The 23,816-nt window shown below is 38.7% G+C and overlaps 1 protein-coding gene across 1 annotated transcript in view; it reads left to right on the top strand.

Moving 5' to 3' along the window:
* TTN (titin) overlaps nucleotides 1-23,816 on the top strand; it is a 309,757-nt gene that overhangs the window by 39,474 nt on the left and 246,467 nt on the right. Inside the window, exons 42-45 of the mRNA XM_045032840.1 lie at nucleotides 322-510; nucleotides 2,212-2,799; nucleotides 5,977-6,033; nucleotides 20,567-23,799. Coding sequence (XP_044888775.1) covers nucleotides 322-510; nucleotides 2,212-2,799; nucleotides 5,977-6,033; nucleotides 20,567-23,799 — 4,067 coding nt within the window. The remainder of the gene's footprint in view (nucleotides 1-321; nucleotides 511-2,211; nucleotides 2,800-5,976; nucleotides 6,034-20,566; nucleotides 23,800-23,816) is intronic.

The raw sequence follows: 23,816 nt of genomic DNA, 5'->3' as shown, positions 1-23,816 counted from the left end.
TTCATGCTCACTGGCAACATTTAAAGCCTACTCTGCCTCTGCTATTTCAAAGATATCCAGAAGGAGAAAGAGAGAGCCAGATTTCCAGTTAATCACTGAATGTAGCAGTAACAAAATAAGTTTTCCCTCCTACATATTACCAAGCAAGAAATATAAAATAACCAATAAGCTACATGTCTTTAAACAAGTCTTATTGTACATTATATAGTCAACTTCAAAAAGCTGTGATATAAGTGATTTCTACTTTGTGTATTTTTAAAGCATTTACCTACAGACACTATATCTTAATCTTGCATTTCTTTTTTTATTTTACTTGATCAGATCTGAAAATCTCTTGGTATTGCAAAGATAAGGAGATCAAGCCATCCCGTTTCTTTAGAATGACTCATTTTGAAGACACTTGCCAACTGGAGATTTCAGAAGCCTATCCAGAAGATGAAGGAATTTATACCTTTGTTGCTAGTAATTCTATAGGCCAAGTGACAAGTACTGCTAACTTGAAGTTGGAAGGTACAATGTGCAATTGAAAAAGAAATAATGTTTTAAAATCAGTTGTGTGCCTATACTAATATTCATTAATAAATATATGTGAGTCATTGTCATGTCATGTCATGTCTTTTAATTCAATTAATCAGTATCATCTTACAATGTCCACAACATCCACTTTCATCTCCAAGACATAGGTCATGCACAGTGTAGTTTGTTTCACAGTTTTGCAACATTCCATGCACTTCACCTTTCAATTCTTTTCATTAGCAGCATCCAGCATGCCTCAAATAAGGTAGAATTCTTGTCCCTAACCTAAGTCTATTAAACAGATTTTTATTCCGTTAACAAGCCTTTGCCTTGTAAAGATCTCTAAAGAGTTTTGGTATTGATAAAATGTTTTCATGTAAGAAACATTAGAAAATCTTAAACAAGGGCATGCACCAGATTTGTGCAAATGAGAAAATAAATTTGCACTATTATGCATTCTGAAAATATTGATCACAAATTTCAGAACAGAAAATGGTCTAGAGGGTTTGTTATTTTAAACTTGTGGTTCTTAATGTTATTTAACCAGAAATATATTTATTTTTATTTTTGCAATATAATTTATAAACTATGGAATTAGTGATTCATATTGTAAAATTGCCAGGCCAAAAAGAAAAAAAAATTACGAGAGAGAGAACTTTGATTGTAGCGTAGGGTAAGAAATTAAAAGTTGGCATGCTTCTTTTCAGGATTTAAAAAGGTTGAAGAAGTTACATCAAAGTCCCAATGGCATGTTTCTTCATCAGTTTCACTTAAGAAGGAGCCTGTTGGCCAAAAGCCCACCTTTATCCAGCCTATTTCAAGCTGCAGGGTATGCAGCGGGGAATCAGTCAGATTTCAAGCCAGGGTCTCTGGCATGCCAAAACCAGAAATCCAATGGTTTCATAACCAACAGCCAATGTTGCCAACAAAAGATATAGTTTTCCATTTTGATGAGTCTACAGGCACAGCTATGCTGATAATAGTAGATGCTTTTTTAGAGCACGCTGGCCAATACTCTTGCAAAGCAGGAAATAGTGCTGGAGAAGCAACTTGCACAGCTACACTTACGGTGACTGCCGAAGGTAAAGCCCCATTTTTGTTCAAAGGGATTCAGTTTGTTGTATACCACTGTTACTAATTACCTCCTTTCCTCTTTTCACACCTTTTAGTTAGCAGCTAGTTCACTAATGTTGGTAGTATTAGCTGTAACCAATAAACCACTGTCATTTCCTCAACTTTAAAATGTCATATAATTTAAAATCTCACAAAACTGTGTCCTATATATAGAAAATATAGACCTTTTACTAAACTACGCAAGTACACACTTTAAACCAGAGAGCTGGTGATAATCACACCATAGTCTCATAGCTTTTACAACCCAGTGTAGAGCATAACAGAAAATACATCCTTAAAGAGTATCATAACAGATTATTTGATATTGGAATGGACAGCTTCAGTGAAAAGAAGAGACGAACATCAGCTGTGTATCAACTGCATGAATACAAGTTATTTTCCATTCATCTACGTGAATGAATTTTCTTTTGTGTCAAGAGCATAATGCATCTGGCATGCTGAGTTTTCCCATGAAGATATCTTTCATTCTCATTATCCATACCATTTTATTTTGTTCTTAAGTTGGCCCATTAAAGTACATTAGTTGTTAATATTGTTATTTTTTGTTACTTGATTACACAGTGCAAGCCATAGATAGGCAAAGTTCTGGGAAAGATGTAAAAGAGTCTGTCCAGTCACAGGCAATATCAGAAGTTCATGTTGCTTCCCCTTTCGCAAAGAAGGAGACCCAGGCTTATAAAAAAGAAATTAAAACAGTACAAGAACCATCATACCAACTGGGTGTGCAGGTTTTGGAAACTCTATCAGAAAGTTTAACCATGAAAGCTACATCAGTGAAAGAAACAGAAACCTTCCATACAACAGTCCTTTCACAAACATCACAAAGTACAATGAAAGGATGCGCTGCTGCTGTCCAGGAAATGAGAGAGGCTTCCCCAAATATTCTCCTGAAACTCCGTGACCAAACTGTAAAATTTGGCGATACCGCGCAGTTCATTTGTGCTTTAGAAAGCGAACACTTTTTAGAGGTTCTGTGGACCCATGAAGGTGAAAGGATAAAAGAGTCCAAACGAGTGAAGCTATCACAAAATGGAACTGTCCTATTACTCACAATTATAAATGTCCAACTGTTAGATCAAGGACTGTACAGATGTACTGTGCATAATGATCATGGAGAGACAACAACAGCTGCTGTACTAACAGTAGAAGGTGGATATTTGATTTTTAACATTATGACTTACCTCATTTCAACCTAATCATCTCTGCGTATAGCTCACTCACATTTCCTAACACTAGTATTTAATTTAGAAAGCTATGTTTTATGTTCTTTTTCACATTTAGGACTCTATTCGTAAATGTCTTTTGCAGCACCAGGCAGAGAGTTTTACAACTTGCTTGAGAAGTGCATCATGGCTGTTCCCAGCAAGTTGCAGCCAAATGGAATTTCTACTCATCAATTTATCAATTTAAGCCACTGATATGCAATGAGACATTGACTTGGTGGGAAGTGTCCACCTGGAATAAAATGAAGAACAGGACAGAAGGAACCAATTTAATTTTGCAACTTATGCAGATTTCTGAAGTTGGAATTTGAGAGAGAAATTCCTTTTTAAATAAAGGAAAGGGGGGAATGTTAGATGAGCAAATTAACCCAGACTCTAGGCCATTCCAGCTTGCACATCTTGAGTGGCACAGAAGGTGCTACATATTTGCAAGGATTAATATTTTAAGCAGTTTATTTGCATGTTTTCTTCAAACACCCTAAATACAGGTCTGTTTTTTACTCCTGAACGTGTCTATTAATTGTATTCAGTGCTATAAAATCCTTGCTTGTCTACTGGATTTAGGAGCCTCTCTTTCCCAAGACTATATTAATGACCTACACAGTCTTCCTCCACACCTGTGGGTTTTTTATTTGTAGGATTCCTTTCCCCCTTGCCTTTACTCCGGTGCATTAAAATATCAGCAGTTTCTGCATATGTAATAACATCTTTGGAGTATAGACATTGATTTCCTTGACTCCTGTAGACCCAAAATGGGCCTCTTGTTCCTTTGGCACTGTTCCCCTTAGATAATGTTGGCACTGCTCACCTTAGATAATGTGATAGCTGCTTTTATGAACTCAGATGCTGCAGGAACAACTGCAGCATGAACACGAGACTAAAACTGTGTCATGCTCTTCCATTAAGTCATTTGCCATGCACCATTTATCTGGCTCTTACACATCAGTTAAGTCCTTTCTTTCCTGTCAATCTACATAAAGTGTTCTCTCTACATGATCTTCTGCAGTTACCTTCAATATTCAAAGGAAATACCTTTGATTTAAATTAGGGCTGTCAATCACAAGCAATTAATGCAAAAATAAATTAACTAGATTAAAAAAGGCACGATTAATCACAGTTTCAATTGCATTGTTAAATAATAGAATACCAATTTAAATGTGTTATAAATATTTTTGATGTTTTTCTACATTTTCAAATATATTGATTTCAGTTACAACACAGAATACAAAGTGTACAGTGTTCACTTTATATTATTATTTTATTACCAATATTTGCACTGTGAAAAAGAAACAAAATTAATAGTATTTTTCAATTCACCTCATACAAGTAGTGTAGTGCAATCTCTTTATCGTGAAAGTGCAACTTACAAATGTAGAATTATTTTTTTCATATAACCGAGCTCAAAAACAAAACAATGTAAAACTTTAGAGTTTACAAGTCCACTCAGTCCTACTTCTTAGCCAATTGCTAAGACAGAAGGTTAACATTTATGGGAGATAATGCTGCCCACTTCTTATTTACAATGTCACCTGAAAGTGAGAATAGGTGTTTTCATGGCAACGTTTATAGATGGCGTTGCAAGGTATTTGTACCAGATATGCTAAACATTCATATGCCCTTTTATGCTTAGATTTGTAGATTATCTTTTTACAGGGTAAATATTTGTAATCAAACATAATATAAAGTGAGCACTGTACTCTTTGTATTCTGTGTTGCAATTGAAATCAATATATTTGAAAATGTAGAAAAACATCCAAAATATTTACAATAAATTTAAATGGGTATTCTATTGTTTAGCAGTGCAATTAAAACTGTGATTAATCGCAACTACTTTTTAATCTTGTGATTAATTGTGATTATTTTATTAGTTTGACAGCCCTAGTTAAAATTAAAGATGTGCTTGCTTGTGTTAGTCATTACAGACCAAGTCGTAGTCCCTCTTAAGTCAATGGTAGACATCCTACTGACTTAATTGGGACCTTCCTTTAGCCTAGCATGAATAGAGCCCTTAAATGTGTCTTAACTCATATATTTCATAGTTTATTTTTAGTTTGAGCACTAACATGCTGAACATTACTACATGCTTTTCCATACTAAACCCTTTATTTTTATTTCTCTAAGTATAAGGGTGTTTTATTCTTGCCAACCATCTAATCTAATGCTTTTCCTAACTTTATTCTTACCTAGCTAAAGAAGCACACGCCAAAGCAGTAACAAAAATTACGCTTGACTCAGATACTAAAAGCACTAAAACAGTCAAAGAGTCTCAGATTCAAACAACCTCCGAAGTTAAGGAAGAGTCTTCAAAGGAAACATCAAGCATGTTAATCACTTCAGCTCAAAGATCACAAGGAACTGAAAAACAAAGGAACGGAGACTACTACCCTGATGTCGTGCCATGCGAAGAGATCATAGAAACTGGTGCCAAAGTACCAGTATTTCTTGAAACTCTGCTCCCAGAAACTATTGTAAAAGAAGGAGACGATGTGTCACTCTTTTGTGTAATAAAGGGTGTGCCTACTCCTTGTGTGATTTGGCTGTACAATCAGCTAATAGTTGAGGAGTCTGCATTATGTTCCTTAAAACACGATGGGCCACTGTGCAGTTTAAAATTACTGAAAGTTGTTCAGAATCAGAGGGGTATATACAAGTGCAGAATAGTTAACTCTGCAGGACAAGCCGAGTGCAGCACTCATCTGAGAGTGACAGGTTGGCAACTGCATGTTCTTTCCAAACATAAATTCCTCTTGCATACCATCATTGCATTCAAGTACATTCAGCCCATGGGAAACAGTAAAGAAAGAAAAATATGACTTATCTGTGGATTGTTGAATGTTTGCCTCCTGGTGTTTAAGGCATGTTAAAGGCATGGTAAATTACAGGCAAAAATCATAAAAAGTTGTAGACAAGTATACAATACAAATATGTTTTGAAGCATCTGATCACTTCTGTCAAATTTATCAGGTGTTTGAGTTGTTTTGGCATGTACTCATGTATGTGTGTGTGGATTTTTTGTATCATTGCAACAGATATTCATAGTTTCAACCTCACAGCCCATTAATTGGTGCGTTAATTGATCACAATAATCTCTATTTTATTCTAGCTCCAGAAAAAGTTCTTCAAGAGAAGATAGAAAAACAGATTGAAATGGAAGTGAAAGGTACAGTCACAAATGGATGTCACGCTGAAGCACTGATTTAGCGTAAAAAAATTAGTAAATCATTAGAAACTTTTATTTGCTTACATACAGCGTATGACAGGAAAAGTAAAATACATTTTGGAGCATATTTGAATATGCTGCATGTTTTTGTTTTAATATGCTAAGGGTTACCCACATTAAAAGATTAAGTTTTAAAATCAGTTTAAAACTTTACATTTATAATTATGCAGCTGTACTTTTAACTTCTACTTCATGCTATGCAGCTGTTTACTGCTTAAGCTTTTATTTGTTAAACTCTCTTGTTAGTGCATGGGATGGTTTAAATCAAAACGAAGGTATAAAAATCTTAATGAAATGATTTTTAAACAAGTAAGCAACCTAAAATCATTCAAAGGATAGAGTATAATAGAAAATGAATGTTACTTAGGACATGTGAAAGCTACACATTCCCATTGTATCCTCGCACTTCATGCACATACATTAATTCGTCACTATACATTTCTTACACTGGCTTGCAGATAGCATATGTGGTCCATGTTGCTTGCTTTTTTTGCATAACGTTGTGAAGTTAGTGGCTGTATTAGTTCGAATAAACGCCTTCTCATTTCATTTTAGCTAATTACTTACAGCTACATTTTTATATATCTTTCAAAATATTTTTTCTCAATTGTTTGAACATTTTACCATAATCAAAGGGATCAGAAAGGGCGTTTATTCTACTGTCTGCAAGTCAGGTAAGATTTTCTTCTTTGCCAACAAAAGACACAAAGCTTTTCGGGCAGCAAAACCATACACCCCTAGGAACATGTTATTTTGAAATTCATTTTTGCTTGTTCAAGAAGAAATGTCCACAGTTTGAAGAAAGAACAGACAACGAACGATTTTCGTGTCAGAATCTTTAAAACAGAGCAAGCCATTGCGTTTATTCGAACAAATATGGTGAGTGAATTTTTTTCTGGATTTGTGATGAAATCTGTAGCATGCCCCCAATTTAATTTAATATCTTGCCATTTCATTTCTTTTCTTTTCATTTTTCAAATGTAAGAGAGAAGCAACAGAGTACGCTGTAATGTAATGTTGTTCTCTTACAGAACTGTTCTTCGGGGAAGAGCCTGGATGTCCTGAAAAGCGAAGCAAGATGCGAGACACTTTCTCCAATTCTGAAGACTACTTAGACCATGGATTTGTGTCTGTGCAGAGATGTGCAAGTAGAACCTCGTCTATAAGTTCTTGGTCTGAGACTTTTAAACCTTCTTTCACTCAAAAGCTGAAGTTTAGATCTGTTTTAGAGGGGGATCCCGCAGTTTTCCAATGTAAACTCGTTGCCTGTCCAACCCCCGCAATTACATGGTTTCATAATAATAGGCCTATCCCTAAAGATCTGCGTAGAATAATAAAGATGGAGAGTGATATGCATATTCACAGCTCCAGCCTAGAGGTTAGAGATGTTCGGGAGAGGGATTCTGGGAGCTACAAAGTGTTTGCCATTAACAGTGAGGGTTCAGCTGAGTCAACCGCTTCGCTGCTAGTTGCACAGAGAGAGGAGCAAAATGCAAAATATTTAGATTTCCTGAGAAAGTCCAAACGAACCCATGAGAGTATTGAATGTCTGGTTCAGAAGAGGAAAGAGGGTAGGCTGAAGGTTTACCTGCGGTGCATTGGCTCTCCTTTCGATAAAAGGCAGGAGACTGAAAAGATGTTAAGCGACTTGCTTCCTGAAAAGGGGATGGTGCGAACCATAAGCTTTCCAAAACTCCCTGTGTTAAGGGGACAGGAATTCGTGTACAATAAAGAACAGGTAGGTAGCAAACGCACTGCAAGGCACAGGGATCATGGAAGTGATGCTCTGCTTGATGAGGAAATAAAAAGTAAGTTGCAACGACTGCGGGAGGCCAAAAGAACCATGCTGGAAAAGAAGAAACTGCGCCTGTCAGAGAGAGAAACCGAGACAGAGTCACGCCTTGAATCAGCACAAACCACAGACTTTAGAGATGGTAAAGACCGAGGGACTCCTCCAGTCCATTGGACCATTGAGAGTGAGGCGATACGCTCTGACTTCCAGACAATAAAACCAATCCATACATGCACCTCTTCACCCAAAATGCCAAGTGGTGAGGAGGGTGCCATGCACCCTCCTAAACCAGAGTCTGTTAAGATGCCGGAGGACTTTCACCTGCGAATGGAACGAATACTGGGGCTTTCCAAACCCTCCCAGAGTCCTCGGGACTTTCCTGAAGGAAGCATCAAGGCAGAAACATTCCAAACAAAATCACTAATAACACTGAAAGAACCAACGAGAGAGCAGTATCGGGGAGACCCACCATTAGAGCAACCAGAGCCAATTGCCCAAGTTACCTCCATCGACTATAGTTATACACACAAGGAGTCACAGGACTCAAGAATAGATACCAAGCCAAAAGAACATCTGGAGGAGTTCCAAGCAATGACAGCCAAGAAGAAAAGCCCTGAATCTATAATCTATGTGCTTCTCTGCGATGGATTAAGCGAAACTACGAAACTGGAGAATGTGATGTCCGAGACAATCACAATAAACATCAATGAGCCTGTTGATACTTTTGAAAGCATCCAAACAGAAAAGAGTGAAGAAAATGCAATGTTAGTACTGGAAGACTCAGCAGAAATCAGAGAGTCTGCATTGGTAGAAGTCTGTGAAATAAAGGAAAAGCCTGCCAGGTCAGAGAGCCCTATTCTAAAGCTTCTGGAACCTGGCCCCCCTTTGTTTGTTCATGAAATTGAATCTCAGGAAGCAAAGGAAGGAGAGAGTTGCATATTTGGCTGTCATTTCTGTGGCCATCCACAGCCTATTGTCACTTGGTATAACAATGACAAACCCATATCACGTAACCAGGACTATGCCATTCACACGACAGAGAGCCAGTCTACCTTGACTTTCCGGTCTGTTCTCCCTCAGCATGAAGGATCCATCACCTGCGTGATATTTAATGAATACGGAACTGCCACAACATCAAGCATGCTCAAAGTGAAGATTAAAGAGAGGATTGAGGCTGAACCATTCACCACTGATGAAGTTGAACTATTAAAGGATTACATAGAAGAGGAAGAAGAACTTAGTTTTCTGTTCGACAAAATGAAAGAAAATCAACGCGCTTTCAGTAGTGAAAGTAAAGCCACCCTTTACGTTCCTCAGGGTAACCTGCCCATACCTTGTGTTTCTGACTCAGACCTGCTTTCATTTCCTGTGGAAATCAAAATAATTGCTCCTACTCCGACTCCAGAACAAGATGAAGAACTGAAGGAAATAGTTCATCCTGTTGAATTTGTACCTGAACCATCACCTCGGGACCAAGTTTCTCAGACAATAAAACATAAATTTAAATTTTCCTTTGATGTGGTAAATGAACCACCAAAAATTGTGAAAGAAACACAAAAATATATTAATTGTAGAGAAGGGGATTCTGTCGTCCTGGAGTGCTCAATATCTGGTGAACCTCAACCGATTGTAACTTGGTTTCGAAATGGCAAAATATTAACTCCTACTGAGAAGTTTCAGTTTGAGGAGGAAGAGGATGGTAGTTACAGGTTACGTATTGGTGAAGTTTCTGTGTCAGATGCTGGCACATACAAATGTGTTGCTGAGAACACAGCAGGAGTAATAGAAACTGTTTCCAATCTTACAGTAGAGTCTGGTGTGCAGAGCTTTTATAGTCATGTAGAACAAATTAGTGATGTTGAAGAAGAAACTGTTCCAGATCAGAGTGTACAAATTCAGGAAGAGGTTGCAAAGGAACTTTTGCACAATCTTTATGAATCCTCAGTTGGATATATTGCTGACAAGTTTAATGATAGAGAGTATTCTGTAAGTCAATATTTTCATAACCTCAGTACACCGAGGCAGGTAGAGCTCATGGAAAAGGAACAAAATACATCCTCCAAAGAAACAGAATCCAAACTCCCGAGATTTATGTGTGACGTTAGAAAGTCTATACTTACTGAGGATCAGCCAATAACTGAAACCCCAGGCTTCCAGCAGCAGATTGAAAAAGAAGAGACGGTAAATGTTAGTGAACAAGTAGAGTCGAAGATAGAAGAAGCCAAGACATTAACTTTTGTTGGTGATTTAAGCCAGGTTTCACACCCTGAAGAACCATCAATATCTGAAAACCCAGATTTCCAGCTCTCGATTCTAAAAGAAGAGAAAATAAATGTGAGTGAACAAGTGAAGTCAAAGATAGAAGAAGCTAATGTACCTGCTTCTGCTGATGATTTAAGCCAGGTTCCACTACCTGAAGAACCGTTAGTATCAGAAAGCCCAAATTTTCAGCCCCAGATTGAAAAAGAAGAGATGATAAAAGTGAATGAACAAGTAGAATCAAATATAGAAGCCAAAATATTTGCTTTTGTTGGCAGTTTAAACCAGGTTCCACACACTGAGGATGAGCCAATAATTGAAAGCCCAGATTTCCAGCTCCCGAGTGAACTAGAAGAGAAAATAAACGTGGATGAACAACAAGTGAAGTCAAAGATAAAAGAAGCTGAAGTAGTTGCTTCTCTTGGATATCTCAACCGGGTTCCACTCTCTGAAGAGCTAAGAGATCAGCCTGATAAAACAGACGAAATAAAAATGGAAATTACAACCACAGAGTTTACATCTAAGAACAAACTTCAAAAGATCATTGAAAGCCATACCGAGAAAGCTACATATAGTAATATAGAAATTCCTGCAAGTCAGGATACAGATGGTGAATTAAAGAGTGTGAAGGGTAAAGATGCTGCTTCTGAGAAGAAGCAGTGCTTGAAAAAAACAGTTCCCGAAGAATATAACTTTAGCAATGGTGTTACTGATCTGCCCCATCTTGATAACGGAAACACGCCAAGTAAATCTTTTAGTAACGGTAATGAAATGGAAGTCAAGGGCGCAGGGCATTTTTCAGAGAAATTAGAGCCCGAGCAAGAGAGTTCTGCTCATAAGCGAACTCTCGGTACACCTCCTGTGGCACGTTCTTTCAGTGACAATTTAGAAGCACCATTTACAAGTGATCAAATCCATGTCTTAGAGCAGGAGCTGAGTGCAAAGAGGAATGAATTTGAGGATCATAGTTTTTTCAGTCCTATATCCAAGATGGTACAAGAAGATAGAGATCTGTATGAAAAGGACATATGTGACAGCAACTTAAATAGGACATTTCAAGATTCAACTACCATAGAAGAGAAAGATGCACCCTATTCGCATGCAATAAGTGATGAATTCAAAGGTACACCCGAATTAGAACAACTTGGTTTTTATGACCCAAATAAAGTAATTCAGCACGAAGAACACATGGGGCAAGAAGAAAGAACCATGGAAGGAAAAGAACAAGATTACAGAAGCTTTGCGCATGGCATAGAGGAAAATGTCTTTCTTCATAATAAAAAATTATCTGACATTGGAGAGACAGAACAGAAGGAAACCTATCACAAGGAACAAACATTAGAAAAAATAGAACCTGAAACATACAACATTGTATTTGATTTAAAACAAGCTCCTTCAGTTATAGAAAATGTAGATCAGAATTTTCAAGAACAAATTAGGAGGCAACAAGAAGAAACACATTTAAAAGGTCAATACCCAGCCTCTGAACCTGATACAGTCAATATTGTATTTGATTTGAAACAAGTTTACTCTGCTATAGAAAATCTTGGCCAAGAACAAAAGAGGCTGCTGCAGAATGAAATATATTTCAAAGATCAACGTTCTGCTTCTGAACGAATTGAACCCGATACACACCACATGGAAGAAAATGTACAGAAAACCACATCACCTACAGGACAAGGAATTGATTCCTGTCAAGAGTTTTCCAAAGAGAGTGAAGCTATAAGCAAAAAAGATAATTCTCAAGAAAACACCTTATCTCTACAAAAAGTAGAACCCCAAATCCAGGGATTAGCATTTAATCTAAAACAGCATGCAGTGATTTTCTCAGAAGAATTCGTTTCCAAAGAGACTGGCAGCATATCACTGGAAGAAATGTGTTCCTTAAACCAAGTGTCATCTCCCGAGATCATGGAAAGAGAAACTGAAAGTTTCATAAACCATCTACAAATAAATGACACACTTGTAGAAGAAATGTCTTTAACTGAACAACTTCGTCATAATTACAAGATGCAACTGGAGGGAGTTTACGTCCAAGAACGGACTCTCTCAACAGAAACTGGAGTGTCTGAAATGCAAATATTTAAAAGTGACCTAGCTGACATTCCTCTTTCTACTGAACAGGGATCACCTGCAAAAGGAATTGATGAATCTGAGAAAAATGTTTGTGTGGAAGAATCATTTAAGGAACAAATTAAAGACTTGATATTGGAGCAGACTGAGCCTAGGCCTTCAGCAGAATCCAAAATGTCGGTAAATCAATATTTCCAAAATTTAGTGCAAGAAACAGATGTTTCTGAGGGTGTAGAATCACTAGAGAGAATAGACCCCAAAGCAGACAACTTCATAACTGACTTGAAAAAAGCTGCAAAGGAGAAAGAACCCACTGCATGTAAAGTGGAGCAAGAACAAACACACGTTCTTCAAGTAGAGCAAGCCACAATGAAAGAAATAAGCAGGTCTACTTTTAATGGAAGTAAAACTGAAACTGGGTGTTATACCAAAGTAATTCCCGAAGACCATCATGGTATTCAGCAGGAATCAGATATACAGGACAGGGACATTTCTTTTGCACAGTTCCTTCGTTCGTTAAGAAATGAAGAATCCATAGTCCAGGAAAGGCAATCAAGAGAAGAATTAATTGCCTCAGAGAAACAAGAGTGTAATTTAGAAGATCAGCTTGAAAATGAAATTTCATTTCAGACTAAAGACATTGTAAATGCTGCTGAAGGAAATCTGGATGAAAGGGGCCTATCACAAAATGTTTTGCAATGTCAAGAGCTGAACGCTGCTCAAGTTTCAGAACCTGAGCCACGTGTGTCTCTCTCAAATTATTTACTTTCAGCAGGACAGCAAGAGAGTCCAGATTTCAAAGATACTATTTTCCAGGCCTTTGACCAGAAGGAGTGTATCACTTCTTTGGAAGTTGAAGACGTCACTTTCAGCACCGTTTACAACTATTATAATCAGCAGCAGGAGCTGACCCGTCCACTCTCTCCTGAATCAGAAATGTCAATAGAAATTGCTAGCACAAGCGGGGATGAACTGACAGAATCTGACCGATTCTATACACCACCATCGTCAGCTGAGAATTTTGAATCTCCCATGTCTTTTGAATCTTACCACACTCCAGCTGGCACACCTGAACGGTACTCAACACCTTCCGAGGAACCATCCTTCAACAGAAAGTCCCCTTCAGATTTGGTAAGGAACGGCACACCACGAGAGTGCTACACAACCCCCACCAGTGAATATCCTGAACCCAGAGCATTACATTCTCCTTTCCAAGAAAGGAGGTCGCCTTACGAAGAGCAGCGCTCAGAGATGTTTGGCACACCTTGTGAAGCAGTGGAACCAAAGGGAAATGAAATGCCTCCAGCATTTATCAAACCCTTGCCCAAGAGGAAGGTCTATGAAAACAGTTTATTGGGTTTTATTGCTGAAGTTATAGGCTTTCCTGTTCCTGATGTGAAATGGTATCGAAATAAGTCATTGCTTGAACCAGATCAAAGAGTCAGAATAGAAAAGGAGGGTGATATGTGTATTTTGGAAATCCATAATGTTCAGAAATCGGAAGAAGGAGAATATATATGCCATGCAGTAAACATCATAGGGGAAGCTAAAAGTATCACCCAAGTAGAAGTTTTGCCTCAAGATGGAAGGTCCTTGGCCTTACCTCCTCCAGTAACACATCAGCATGTTATAGAGTTTGACTTGGAACAAAATAAAACTTCAAGGTCACCTTCTCCTCAGGAAATACTTCTGGAAGTAGAGTTGGACGAAAATGAGGTTATGGAATTCGAGAAGCAGGTCAAAATAGTCACAATTCCTGAATTTACACCTGACAACAAAAGTATGATTGTTTTTCTTGATGTCCTCCCTTTTGCTCTGGTGAAGCAAACCACTGGATTGATTGCAAAAGAAGATGAAGACGTGAAAATTGACTTTGAAGTCACTGAAATGCCCCCGCGCTTTACCACTCCCCTTTTTGATTTGGAAATTCTAGAAAATTCAGAGGCAGTGTTTGAATGTACAGTGACAGGTTCCCCTACTCCCCAAGTACAGTGGTTTAAAGAAAATACCTGCATTACCGCAGACGGCGGGAGCTACCTTGTGACTGATGAGAAAGGAAGTCATTGTCTTAAAATTCAGAATGTAGGTCATTCTGATAGTGGCACATATCGGTGCAAAGCAGTGAATAGTGTAGGAGAAGCTATATGCAAAAGCTCTCTAGTTGTGCTAGATTCACAGAGAGCCCTTGCTAGCAGGAGTGGAGATGGAATGACTGATATAGTTTTAGGTAACACTATGGCTAGGCCACAGACGTTTGATTTGCTTGTAGACAGTACTCTTCCAAATGGCAACCAGACCGAAATAGAGCTGGAGTTTGAATTTGGGCACGACACTGATGATTCTCAAAAAGCTGTCAAGTTGGTAGCTGTCACAGAACAAGAGTGTGAAGAGGAAGGGGAGAAATGTGTCAATATTAATTTTGATGTATTCGCTGAGCCATCCAAAGAAGAGAAGATAGAATTTAAAGCGGAGAGCTCAGGTAGTTGTTCCTTTGAATTCCAAGTCACAGAAGCCCCTCCAAAGTTTATCAAACATATTTTTGACTGCACTTCATCAGTAGGAGCCTCTGCGTGTTTCCAGTGCCTTGTAGTTGGCGCTCCAAACCCAAGTATCAGTTGGTACAAAGATGGGATACTGCTTGAAGGGAATAGGTACTGTATGGAAGAAAGGCAGATGGGCTGTCATAACCTAATTATTGGAAATGTAATCCAAAACGATGAAGGGGAATACAGATGTGTAGCTGCAAACAGGGCAGGAACTGCTGATACAAGTGCTGTGTTAAACATATGCTGAATTTCCAAGTTTGATTTCAAAATAAATGTTTGGATTAAGCACACAATAGGTTTGCATTGTCCCTAAATTCTGTTTGTAAATGTGTAGCATTCACTTTAGGTGCTTCCTATGTTTTAATGCTCATTGAGAAGTGAAATTCACAACTGGTAGGCACCCCTCAAGTCCCACATGCCCTATTTTAGGAACGTGAGAGAGTTAAGCGGTGCAGAAGGCTTGTGCAGGCCTTCTGCACAGGAATTAATTTAATTCCTTGCACATTCTGCTAAAGGTACCCTTTTTATCGTTGTTATTCACGTATGTAGAACTCCTTTGTCAGTTTCCTATACGTGTATATATACTTGTGTTATTTAAAAGTGCAATCATCTCTGTGTTAAAAGGGCCTAGCAACCATCTTGAAATATGAAATCTGCTGTGTTCTTGTAACTTAAGTGTATGGAGTACTACTTTAGACATATGTTTCAGTCTAAACACAGTACACCTTTCAGTCAAATCCTGAAGTGCTTACAAATGTTTAGCCTTTCCACCCTTCCTAGACCTGAAGAAGAGATCTGTGTAGATGGAAAGCTTGTTTCTTTCACCAACAGAAGTTGGTCCAGTAAAAGATATTACCTCACCCACCTTATCTCTATTTTATACAGGCCTTATTCTGGCAAAATGGCCATTGAAGACAATGTGCCTGATTCTGATCTTGATTGTAAACTAATAACTTCACTGAAGTCGATGGGGTTACTCTGTTGCAAAAGCAATGCAAGTGAGATCAGATTCAAACCCAGTTGAAGTTTTGCTGCAATAAAGACTGAGTAGGGACTTCAGGATTTGTAATAAGCATGGATATAAATATATTGTGTACTGTACCTTTAAGAGTTAGAGGCAAAGATGAGGCATTTAATAAATCAACAGACAGAATGTAATTATAAAACGATAAGAATAAAATCTCTCTTTCCCTGTACTCCTGCACTGTGAATAAAAAAATACACAGCAGTAAGAAAGCAGGAGACTTTCAGTGAACATTTTCATTTTAAGATTAGAACTAAGTCTCCAGGGATTTGTTTTTCTTCTGTCAGTCATCGTTCTACCAGCAACATATAATGTTAAATACTGGACTGACAGAAACAAAATGGATTCAGACTCTATATGAAGCTTTTTTTTTCAGTATAAGCACAGCTATTGTCCTTTAGATTAATTGTTTTCTTATGCAATCAAATATTTTAGGGTATGAACTAAGAAAGATTTTAAAAAATGAGATGGAAGAGTCAATTCAGGGTGAAGTGATCAGTTCAGACCTAAGCTTATCTAGCTTATACAAAAATGTATACACTGATAAAACAATTATTTTTAAATTTTAAAATATGTAATAATTCATTTATAGAAAAAGAGGGAAAAACCTACAATGTATATGACTGCTTTCTGGTTACACAAACATATACATGTGAATTTAGATGAAACCCTAAATTCAGCAACCCTGGACTGTTGCTTTAAATATGAGTAATTATTATTTTTCTTCCACTTTACACAATGCTAAGGCTACTTATTAATTTTTGTCAGTCGACTTTCAAAATGTTTTAAGAGGCATGATGATTTTAAACTTAAAAGAAATAATGCTTTTGTGTAGTCAATTGTTTTCAAGCATGTACTTATTTCTGTGTTTGACGTATTCATATATGGGTTCTGTATGTCTAAAAATGTTGTAGGCACCACAGAAGTTATTCTGCATTAGTAGGGATTCATTCTGAACTCAGCATTCTCATAGAATCCTAAAGTACCCGAGAAAATTGGGTCCAGTGGTACTCGTCTTAAAAAGCCATAGCGCACATGTGAAAACTTAAAAATCATTTTTTATTAAATCTCCATTAAATCAATCAGCAGTATTTGCTCTGCAAATGTTATTGAAGACACAAGGATGTTTCAGTAGACACATCTCCTAATAGGTGGTGATGCTTCGACTGAAATCCTTCAATATTTTGGTGTTGCCCTCAAAGATGATAAAGAAAATCTGCAGAGTGCCACACATGAGGATTTATTGAAGTGTTTATAAAATATTTCCATTTTGAAAGCTTGCCTGTTTGTGGCAGTGGTTCTGTGTGGCTCTTCTCTCACAGAGAGACAAGGAAAATCATCCTTGGAAAGTTCTCCCATGAGCACTGCCATTAATGCAGATTTTAAATGGGGATAAGACAAAGGACTTGGATTTAAAGAAAAAAAATCAATGTTTTTTGCGGTTTGGAAAATTTTGGTTCACTTTTTTTTTAATTCCTTATTGCATCAACCACTGCTCTTCCTTATTCTGTTTAGACCAGGAATAGAAGTGCCAAAATACTTGAAGAGCGAGATTCCTTGTTCTCGTGGTATCTCCTATCCAACACAAAACAGGAAGTATTGGAAATCTCACAAGTCAAACTATTTTTGTGATGTTTCCAAACTCATTTTGTAGACTCAGTTTGTTTAGATGGTGTCCATAAGGGAATCAGACCTTTTGGTGCTCGGCTGAACCTAATTTACAAGCCTTTTGAGAGTCACACATTACAAATTCAAAATATATTCAATAAAATATCTGGCATTATTATTGAAAAATTATATTGCCTAACTGTGCTGCAATGTTTGGAAAGCCTTACTTACCATTACACAGTGCAGGTGCCAAGTAGTGATGAGTTGGCACCTTCAGAAATGAAACTGAGTCGATGAAGTCCATTGCGGTGTCACTTTTCTTAGCTAAACCCTGCTAAATACTACGGAAGACAGATTATTTTAATACCACTGATGACCACAAAATAAATATTAGTACACATTAACGTACATATGTACTTAAGTAGCTAAGGTTATTACAATTGTCATTATCACTAAACCAGTGTATGTTGAAAATGCTGGAGGATAAGAGAAATGAGTGTGTTTGTTCCAACATTGAGCTGGGTAAGCATGGTTTTGTGTTGTGCCCATATTCATTCCCTGTACAGATGCATAGCATTTACTGATTTATTTAACAGCAGAGGTCCCTAGAGGAGTTTGCATGAAATGTATTGATTAAATAGGATGTTAAAGGCCTGATCCAAAGCCCATTGAAAGGAATGGGCCCCGTTGACTTTAATAAATTTTGAATAGGAACCTAAACAATTATCCTAGATATTAAATATGTGAATCTGGCATATGTTTTTGGTAGAAATTGGCTCAAATTGAAACCTTAGATCCAAACCATCCAAAATCTGGGAAAGTTCAAATCCAGATCTGAACTTAATAGCTCAGAGTCTCTCTCTACTTTTACTGCTTATACTATATATATAAGCAGTAAAATAAATAAATAAATAAAAGGTGTTATTTAAAATGTCAGTTTCATGCACTGTATGACTTTGGCCAGGGACACTAAAATAAAAATATGATGTGTCAGGGTCTGACTTAAGTTACACTAACATAAATCCAGAGCTATTCTTGATTTCAGTACAGTTATTCAGGAATTACTGGTGTAACTATGATCAATATTTGACCCTATATCTTTTAAAGGTAGTGCTTAAGTAGAAATTTAAGAAAAAGAGTAATTTCATTGTCAAGTGAAATGTCTTTTTTCATTCTTAAAGACAGAGTATTTTAAAAAGAGGGTAGTTGATGTTTATTTGTAATCAATATTATATTTTAAATATTAATGTTGATGATATTTGTGAAATAAATATGTAAATATTTACATTTGTTTCTAGTAATTTATTTGTGTGTTGGTAAAGTAGTCAAAACATGGTTTTTGTGAATTTACCATCCTGAAACACATAAAACCGCATGAATTCTACTGTATTCCTTTATGCAAAGCCAGGAGTGCTGGAACTAGGAGTGCTGAGGGTGTGGCAGCACCCCCTGGCTTGAAATTTCCATCATATACAGGGTTTACTGTTTTGTTCAGTGGTTTTCAGCACACAAATTATGTGAACACCACGGTGCAAAGCCTTTTCAGATATTTATAATGTAACTTTTCCTTTTTCCCAAAGGAATACACTTTGGAAGTAAGCAGACAAAATATGTTTGTAGCTTTCCTGTCATTATCCCTGTAGCTGATCCTGTGGATTGAAATTCTACTGTACAGTCTTCACAGAGTCTAAGGGCCACCTTTACTCACATTGACTAGTACCTTACTAGGGGAGCAGTCCCTTTGATTTCTATGGGATTTAAGGTAATTTTCAATGACAGTAAAGGTGGCAACGTTGGCCCCCTTCACGTTACTGGCCACAGCAGTTTATGGTACATCAGAACTATAGCACCCTTCTTACAGAAAAACTCATAAATTGTAGGTATAAGCTCCTTTTTAAAAGATGAAAATATTTAAATAACTGCATGAATGTTTTTCTAATGCTTGTAATACTTTTTTAGTCTACCCATTTCTGCGATTTTCAAAATGTTATTTCATTTTTTATTTGGGAGAAGATTAGTAACTTCTAGAGAGATGAATGAATCTGAAGGAGCATTTTATTGCTGCTTTTTTGCTTTGTGGTTGGAATGCAGTATTTTCTCAGATTTTTTACTTAACTCATATAACTGTGAACATGTAATTAATTATTAGACAACCAGGAGATATTTTTCTACTAACTGCTTTTGATTTTGTTGAAACATCCCAAGTTTTTCTAGGGCCAAATACTGTAGACCTTACTCGGAATTCAGTGGAAGTTTTGCCTGGTAAGGACTGCAGGATTTGGTTTCCAAACTCTATAGGTGTTTCTGGATAGCTTTAAAATTCTGCTGGGGGAAAAAAAAGGAAATATTCCAGATAAACAACGTGGCTGTAACAAAGGTTCCATTACTGCCTTTTGTGTCTACAAAGAGCAACAGGGGTGTTTCTCAAGATCTTCTTCCTCTCATCTTTTAAACCACCACTAAAACAAAGTACAACAACATAATATAGACATTAAATTAAAATGAGGGATCTTCTTTAATCCACAAAACCCAGGAAACAGAGTTAGCCTTCTGTCTAGATATTGACGGAATTGTGACACTTAGCATCATAGCTTTATTGTATCCCCGGAAGTATCTAGACATAACAGGAAACAATCAAAGGCAGTGTCCCATATGGCTCCCAGTTAAGCCAATGCAATTGAGACCAGAGTATAAGATTTCTTAGTGTGGTGGATTAATTAGACCCTTTTCATAAATTTTACATAATTGTTTATTAATCTGTATATATAAAATATGCATATAAATGCACAACTTTGATTGTACTTGTTAAAATGAATAAATAACTGAAATATTAATATTTTCTAAATTAAATGAATTGTACAAAAATATTTGGGCCATATGGTTCCATCAGCTTTTTAACAATTTTTCCCATTGATCCAAACGGAGAATTGTTTATAAAAAATGATAGAATGATATGGCTCTCAGTTTAGTGGAATCCTATAGTTTGAGTTATGACAGAAAAAGGAGTTCAGGTTCATTGTTAAGCTGTTTCATGGTATTGAGAATGCTACAAGGTAAACAAAAAAAATAACTACACTAACAGACCTGTTTTATTCATGTTCTCTAGTGATTACTAAATAGAAGTTTTCAGCAAAACGTTTTAGTAAAACTAAATAATTTTTTCCCATACAGACTTTTCTAGTTCTGTTCTTGTGTCTACTGAGGAAGAAAGAACCGAAAGTTACAGCAGCGGCCTTCAATTGTCTGATAGAGATAAAACACTTGAATTTATGCCTGAAAATTCAGTTTACTCCAGTAAATTAGAGATGAAAACGGAGGAGGGCAGCGTCCCGGTTTTCCTCAAACACGTTTCTAATGTTGAAACAAGTCTAGGAGATGTAGCTAGACTCTCAGTTACTGTTACTGGCAGTCCAAAACCTAAAATCCAATGGTTCTTTAATGGAGTGAAGTTAACCTCTTCCACAGATCACAAATTTGTATTTGATGGTAGTGATTATAGTCTTATCATTCTCTATACAAAATCTGAAGATGAGGGTGAGTACACTTGCATTGCCAGTAATAAGTATGGAGAGACTGCATGCAGTGCCTATCTAAAGGTGAAACCAAAAGAGATTGGAGAAGTCTACAAAAAATCGGTGGTAGAACTAGAGGTGAAGAAACCCTTAGAAAAGAAAACAAATCCCTCCCCCCCTTGCTTTGTGAAGAAAGTGGAACCTGTTCAGTGTGTTCAAAGTCTCCCTGTTGTATTTGAGTATACAGTGCTTGGAGAACCTGTACCCGAGGTGCAATGGTTTAAGGGAAATCACCAGATTTTCTCTAATGTATACTACACTGTGGTTCACAATCCTGACGGCTCGGGTTCATTAACGGTCCATCAGTGTCAGAGAGATGATGGTGGGTTATACACCTGTAAAGCCATAAATCCCCTTGGGGAAGCCACTTGCTCTGCAGAACTGCTTGTACTGGACACCGCTGCTGTGTTTCAGTATAAGGAACAGAAAGTCGTTCAGAAACATCTTACGAAATCGTACAAAGAAACCGTAAGTGAGCTGACTACCGAGTCTCGTTTATATGCTGTTAAATTGCCAGGTGAGGGTGGGCAGCGGGACCAGCAAGTGTTGTATACAATCGGAACAGAGGGCAGGCCCTCGGTCCATAGCGAAGAGGTGGACTCCTTGCTTGAGGTTTCTCACTCCGCCGCTAGCATGCAGCAGGAGACGGTTCTTGCTCAGCAAGCTGCCGTGCTGGAGTCTCCTGAGGCTGCCGAGAGCCTCGATGTATCTCCTCAGGCGGCAGAAACGGGGGTTCCAACGGCAAAGCGGCTTCCTCCAGCAGCTTTCACTGCGACTGAGGTTCTGGAGCACCCGAGCGTGCTGGAGCCATGTCTGGAGCCAATTAAAAGCCCCCCAGTAGCTGAGCTGCCTGGTTCTGAACTCCACGTGGGCCCCGCTATTTGTTTGCCAGTAGTGGAGGAAAGCGGCCAGCAGGACAAAGAAAAGGAACTGCAGAGTCACCCCCCGGAGAGGGTTGCGCTGCAGGCGGCCCGAGAAGAGAAATCGACCTTTCTCTCCGCCGTAGCTGAAGAGCAGCGTGCAGTGACCGCGAGCACCGCGGTGCCTCTCCCGAGCGCAGGGGCGCAGGCCGGGACCTCAGCCCGCGAACCCCGGCAGCTGTTACACACCGCCAGAGTTGAAGACATCCAGGAGCTGCCTAAAGAAACTTCCTTCGCGCTAGAAACGCCTACGCGCCAGAAGGGTCTCCTGGTGCTGGAGGGCGAGAAGAAGGAATTTCAACTGGCCTTAGCTGCGGAACAGCAGCGAATAGGCGACGCTCACGCCCAGGAGCTCGGCGCCCTGGATTTACCTGCGGAAGCGAAACCAGTACAGGAATCGCCCGCGGAGTTACACGTGCCTATGACTGATTCCCAAAGGATGTTTCTAAAAGAGGGCGCCGTGGCTGTCCCGTCAGCAGCTCAGCAGAAGGGGGCGTTGGTGCAGGAGAGGGTTGTAAAAGCTGCTCTCGTTACAGAAGAGAAGCAGCAGCTCGCGGCTGAGCACGCGCAGCAAGTCCCCGGACTTGACAGGACAGGACCTGTAGAAACCCGAAAGGAAGGCGCAAAGCTATTGAATTTGCCGGTGGTACATGGGCAAACAACACTCCCTAGAGAAGGGCGTTTTAGTTTTGTGGCGCTGCCCGAGGATCAAGCAGTCGCTAGGAAAACCCCAATGTTGTTGCACGCGTTAGTCTCAGAAGAACAAACCCCCCTCCCTTATGAAAGCACTAGCCAGTTTCCTGCCCCGGATCGGGCGGTTAGCATTCAGCCTGTCAAAGAGCCCCCTTCCGCCCTCCGTCTCCAGACAACCCAGTCAGAGCACGTGTTGCCTAAGGAAGACATACTGGCTTTTCAAAAACCTGTATCCCACGTGGCTTTCCAGAGAGAAGAAAAAATGTTTACTCGGGCAGCAACAACAGAAGAGAAGAGCGGGTTATCTGCGGGACAACTGGAAGCTTTTCAGAGCAGTGCCGAAGGATTACACCCCACCGCTACAGTTGAACCTCAGCTACCGACCTGCCTTATCACAGTGGCTGAGGATATCCCTCTGCCAAAAGAACAAATCATCAGCGCGGCAGAAAAGGAGCAGAAAGCTGCCCTGAGAAAAGAAGACTCTCAAACAGTTATGCAGCTATCGAGCGTGACTGAGAGCAGGGCCTTGGACCTGGGTCATGTTGAAACACTTGAGGAGATTCAGACCGTGAGCGGTGAGGTGAAATCTGAACCCGGATTCCTTTCAGAATCTGCCTGCGCCGAGGAAGGAAGTGTTCCGCTAGAGAGTGCAAATATGCTAGAAGCCGCAGAACACGATTTTGCTGCAAGAATTCAAGAAGGACAGTCGGTGAGGCTACCATTAATACTAGAAGAAAAGCAGCCTCTGAAAGAAGAACACGCAGTCGAACTAACGAGGTCAGAAACTGGAACTGTAAAGGTAGAGAAGCAACCAAAGGAGACGCTGAGCGTACATGAAATACAAGAAAGAGAAGTCCTTTCCAAAGAAAACCACTTTGTTGTTCAAGTTCCCAAGGGTTGTAGCTTAGACATAAAGACTCAGATCAGAAGTGCCCTGAAAGCTGCAATGACTAGTGAACAACATCTCTTGTTTTCCGAATGGTTGGGTGATATACAAAATATTGAAGTAAAGACAGTGAAAGTCAACAAGGAACCTAAATATACAATGTGCACCTACCTTATAACCACAGGGAGTTCCAGTCCCATAGAAATAACAGTCTCTCTAGAAGAAATATACCCTCAGATAGTTGGCTTGAAAACTGAACTAAAGGCTGCTTTGTATTCGATTATTTACGAAGAAAAACATATTTTGATCGCAGAACAGCCCAGAGCTATGTCAGTAACTGGGCCTCAGAA

The sequence above is a fragment of the Mauremys mutica genome, chromosome 10 (assembly GCF_020497125.1).
Source record: "Mauremys mutica isolate MM-2020 ecotype Southern chromosome 10, ASM2049712v1, whole genome shotgun sequence".
NCBI lineage: Eukaryota > Metazoa > Chordata > Testudines > Geoemydidae > Mauremys > Mauremys mutica.
Note: the sequence above shows the minus strand (reverse complement) of the source record. Positions and strands in the feature narration are given on the sequence as shown.